The 4,294-nt window shown below is 35.0% G+C and overlaps 3 protein-coding genes across 3 annotated transcripts; all 3 read left to right on the top strand.

The window, feature by feature from the left end:
• Positions 1-295: 295 nt before the first annotated feature.
• On the top strand, positions 296-1,126 carry LOC146953818 (uncharacterized). Its single transcript, XM_085711873.1, has one exon. It carries the CDS (start codon positions 296-298, stop codon positions 1,124-1,126), a length of 831 nt encoding a protein of 276 aa, XP_085567999.1.
• Positions 1,127-1,585: 459 nt separating this feature from the next.
• LOC146953816 (MDIS1-interacting receptor like kinase 2-like) lies at positions 1,586-3,758 on the top strand. The gene is made up of 2 exons (XM_085711879.1): positions 1,586-3,011; positions 3,227-3,758. Exons 1-2 carry the CDS (start codon positions 2,606-2,608, stop codon positions 3,541-3,543), a joined length of 723 nt encoding a protein of 240 aa, XP_085568005.1. The 5' UTR covers positions 1,586-2,605; the 3' UTR covers positions 3,544-3,758.
• LOC146953817 (uncharacterized) lies at positions 1,592-2,521 on the top strand. The gene has a single exon (XM_085711867.1). The coding sequence runs from the start codon at positions 1,592-1,594 to the stop codon at positions 2,519-2,521; it is 930 nt and encodes a 309-aa protein (XP_085567993.1).
• Positions 3,759-4,294: the final 536 nt, after the last annotated feature.

Below are 4,294 nucleotides of genomic sequence, written 5' to 3'. Positions count from 1 at the left end.
CCCTCCTTCGGAGGAGAGCTGGAGATTCTTCTATCCCAAAAAGGACGCCAAAGCAATCACCATCTACTCTTACTATGCTCACACGGCATTTGCCATTTTCCATTGGAATATGTATGTAAGATAAAAGACAAAAGCAAATGAATGTAATATTAATTGTTTATTACCATATTATGTGTATAAATATCACCTACATCTCCCATTATAATGCATGCAATATCATAAAAGAGTCTCTTGTTCAATTATAATACATCAGTGATTGACTATACTTTCATTTCATTGTGTTCAAATTTCCAAAATGCTTCAGAAGATGAAGCTTTTACCAATGTTGTGTCTTCTTTTGTTTTTCCATGTGTTTGTTATTGCCACATCACCTTATGCTGCAACAAAAAACCAACGTAACGAGGCTGATGCTCTGTTGAAGTGGAAAGCAAGCCTTGACAACCATAGCAGGGCATTGCTTTCTTCATGGAATGGTAATAATCCTTGTAGCTGGGAAGGAATCACATGTGATGATGATTCAAAATCCATCAACAAGGTAAATCTCACCAATATGGGACTAAAAGGTACGCTTCAAACTCTCAATTTCTCATCACTTCCAAAATTGAGCAGTTTAGTTTTAAGTAGCAACTCCTTCTACGGTGTTGTTCCACACCATATTGGTGTAATGTCCAATCTAGAAACTCTTGATTTGTCACTAAATGAACTCTCTGGTAGCATTCCCAATACCGTTGGTAAATTGTCCAAAGTATCCTATCTTGATCTCAGCTTTAATTATCTCACTGGGTCTATCTCTATTTATATAGGAAAGTTGGCCAAAATAACAAATCTCAAGTTACATTCCAATCAACTTTTTGGCCACATTCCTCGTGAAATTGGGAATTTAGTCAACCTCCAAAGACTATATCTTGGAAATAACAGTCTTTCTGGCTTCATTCCTCGAGAAATTGGATTTCTAAAACATCTCCATGAACTCGATTTTTCTGATAACTATCTCTCAGGCCCAATCCCTTCTACAATTGGAAATTTGAGCAATTTATACTATCTTTACCTTTATTCAAACCATCTCATTGGTAGCATTCCGAGTGAAGTTGGAAAACTTTATTTCCTTTCCACAATCCAATGTTAGAATTTCTTCTAATATTTTGTGGGCTACAATCAATTGTTGGTTTTGGTTTTAATAAAAACGGATTGATGTTGTGATCCATTTGATGATGCTTAGGCCCTAATAAAAGTGATCAATTAATAATGGGCTTTTTGGGCACTTAATCTGATTTGTGTAGAAACATAGTGTAGGCCCAAACGTTAGGCCCATGATGGGTGGTGCCTAGGGTTGCACGGTTATAAATAGAAAGGCTAGGTCCCCTTTGCCATCACTCTGACTATTCTGCTCATTAGTGGTTTGCCCCATTGAAAACCCTAAGTTTGGAGCATGTGAAAGGCGAAGGAAGACTTTGTCTCAAATCTCGGCGAATCCGGTAATCATCGTTTACAAGTAAGTGTGTTCTAATTTCATATAATAATTCGATCATGTTGATTTAATTCTTACATCCAATTGTTAGACAACAACCTCTCTGGCTCAATCCCTCCATCCATGGGTAACTTGGTCAATTTGGATTCTATTAAACTTCAAAAAAATAAACTCTCTGGACCAATTCCTTCCATTTTTGGAAATTTGACAAGACTCACAGTGTTATCTCTTTACTCAAATGCACTTACTGGACAAATTCCACCTTCCATAAGTAACTTGATCAATTTGGATACTATTTACCTTGATGATAATGAACTCTCTGGACCAATTCCTTCGACTATCAGAAATTTGACAAAACTCAGTACATTATCTCTTTACTCAAATGCTCTCACCGGACAAATTCCACCTTCCATAGGTAATTTGATAAATTTGGATACTATTGACCTTTCACAAAATAATCTCTCCGGACCAATTCCCATTGAGTTTGGCCAATTAGAAGTTATTGAAGATCTTGACCTTAGTGGAAATTTTTTGAATGGTACCATACCAGAAATGTTTGGACTGTTAAAATACTTAAAAACATTGAATCTTTCACATAATAATCTTTCTGGTACCATTCCCTTCAGCTATGGTGAGATGTTAAGCTTGACAAATGTTGATATATCATACAACCAATTGGAGGGTCCAATTCCAAGCATTCCAGCCTTCCAAAGGGCTCGAATTGAAGCACTGAGAAATAACAAAGGCTTGTGTGGTAATGTCTCTGGTCTAGAGCGTTGCTCAACATCAGGCGGCAACTTTCATACTCATAAGACTAACAATATTTTGGTGCTAGTTTTACCCCTCACTCTAGGCACTCTATTGTTGACATTTTTTGTTTTCGGGATCTCATACCTTTGTTGTCAAACTTCAAGCACAAAAGAAGACAAGTGTGCAGAAGAATTTCAAACTGAAAATCTATTTACAATATGGAGCTTTGATGGAAAAATGGTGTACGAGAACATTATTGAAGCCACTGAAGATTTTGACGACGAGCATCTCATTGGGGTTTGAGGACAAGGAATTGTTTACAAAGCAGAGTTGCCTACAGGTCAAGTTGTAGCTGTGAAGAAACTTCATTCATTACAAAATGAGGAAATGTCTAATCTGAAAGCATTCACAAATGAGATCCATGCTTTGACAGAAATTCGACATCGCAACATTGTGAAGTTATACGGGTTTTGTTCACATCGACTACACTCATTTTTGGTTTATGAATTCTTGGAGAAGGGTAGCATGGGCAACATTTTGAAGGACAATGAACAAGCTGGTGAATTTGATTGGAATAGGAGGGTGAATGTCATTAAAGATATAGCTAACGCTTTATGCTATCTGCATCATGATTGCTCTCCTCCTATTGTTCATCGAGATATATCCAGCAAGAATGTTATTTTGGATTTGGAATATGTAGCTCATGTCTCAGACTTCGGAACATCTAAGTTTCTGAATCCCAATTCATCCAATATGACTTCTTTTGCAGGCACCTTTGGATATGCTGCTCCAGGTCATGATCAATTCCTTTTTTCTATATATATATATATATATATATATATATATATATATATATATATATATATTAATTATGTTATAATATTTTGTAGTTTATCTCTATTTACATGTAATTAAGATGTAATTATTTCACAATTGACTAATCTACATTTCGTATTTTGTTTACAAAATCCTATTTTTCACACGATAACTCTTATTTAATTTCTACAGAACTTGCATACACAATGAAAGTAAATGAGAAATGTGATGTATATAGTTTTGGAGTATTAACCTTGGAAATACTTTTTGGAAAGCACCTTGGAGATGTTGTAACTTCTTTGTGGCAGCAACCTTCACAATGTGTAATGGACCTGACACTTGATACTATGCCATTCATAGATAAATTGGACCAACGTCTCCCTCATCCCACAAATACCATTGTTCAAGAGGTGGCATCTGTGATAAGGATTGCAGTTGCTTGCTTAACAGATAGCCCGCGTTCTCGCCCTACCATGGAGCAGGTCTGCAAACAGTTTGTACTGTCATAATCATCTTCAAAGGTTTAATTACATCTAAAGATTGTTTTGATACTACTTCACAGTTTCATATTCGTAACTTTAAAGTTTCGTATTTGTAAAACCTTTTTTCTTTTACTGCAAATCATTTTTATTTTGTAGTTTCCAAATTTAAGTTGTATTATCCAAGTCTATGCTCAAATAACACGTGATTATAAATTTATAGTTTAAACTAAACTTTAGTCATTCGTAATTGAGAGATGAATTTTAAGCACAATGTCTAGCACTCGTGAATCTACCAAAAAGGCAGTGATTTTTTGCTGATCATTATATCACAAGGATTTACAAATTGGGTTGCTTAAGGTAAGGAACATTGGCATTGCTTTGTTGGTGCAGTGGTTAATGGAAATACCCAAAAAAATAATTGAAAGAGATTATGCGCCCAAGACAGGATATATAGCTGGAAAAAAATGATAACTTTTGCGAGAAACAAATACCAAACGTAATGTTAGCTAAACGAGAAATCTATATTATAAGGTTGGAAACAATGCAACAAACCGTGAACAGCACCAAAAGCAAATAGTCAGAAATATGTTAAGAGTTGTGCATAGAGGCAAAGGGCAGAACAGATTCAGTCACAAAGTGTGTACAAGTGATACACTATAATTTAAAACAAATAAATTAAAAAAGGACAAATAATTTTACCAGAAATTAAGTTAAGTGACGAATTTGTGTAATTTTTTTTTATCAAGTGAAGAAGAACAATTTTCATATTTTTCTCTTT

Source organism: Medicago sativa, chromosome 1 (assembly GCF_051527215.1).
Source record: "Medicago sativa cultivar Bolivia chromosome 1, Bolivia_mono, whole genome shotgun sequence".
NCBI classification, from domain to species: Eukaryota; Viridiplantae; Streptophyta; class Magnoliopsida; order Fabales; family Fabaceae; genus Medicago; species Medicago sativa.
The sequence above is the reverse complement of the archived record's forward strand: the minus strand, read 5'-3'. Positions and strand labels throughout refer to the sequence as shown.

What these genes read in the sequence shown, in the direction of transcription:
- LOC146953818 (XM_085711873.1), top strand. Translation starts at nt 296, where the DNA reads ATGCTTCAGAAGATGAAGCTTTTACCAATGTTGTGTCTTCTTTTGTTT.
- LOC146953817 (XM_085711867.1), top strand. Translation starts at nt 1,592, where the DNA reads ATGGGTAACTTGGTCAATTTGGATTCTATTAAACTTCAAAAAAATAAA.
- LOC146953816 (XM_085711879.1), top strand. Translation starts at nt 2,606, where the DNA reads ATGTCTAATCTGAAAGCATTCACAAATGAGATCCATGCTTTGACAGAA. An exon ending in CTTTGGATATGCTGCTCCAG is followed by an intron (nt 3,012 to 3,226) that starts GTCATGATCAAT and finishes TAATTTCTACAG; the next exon opens with AACTTGCATACACAATGAAA.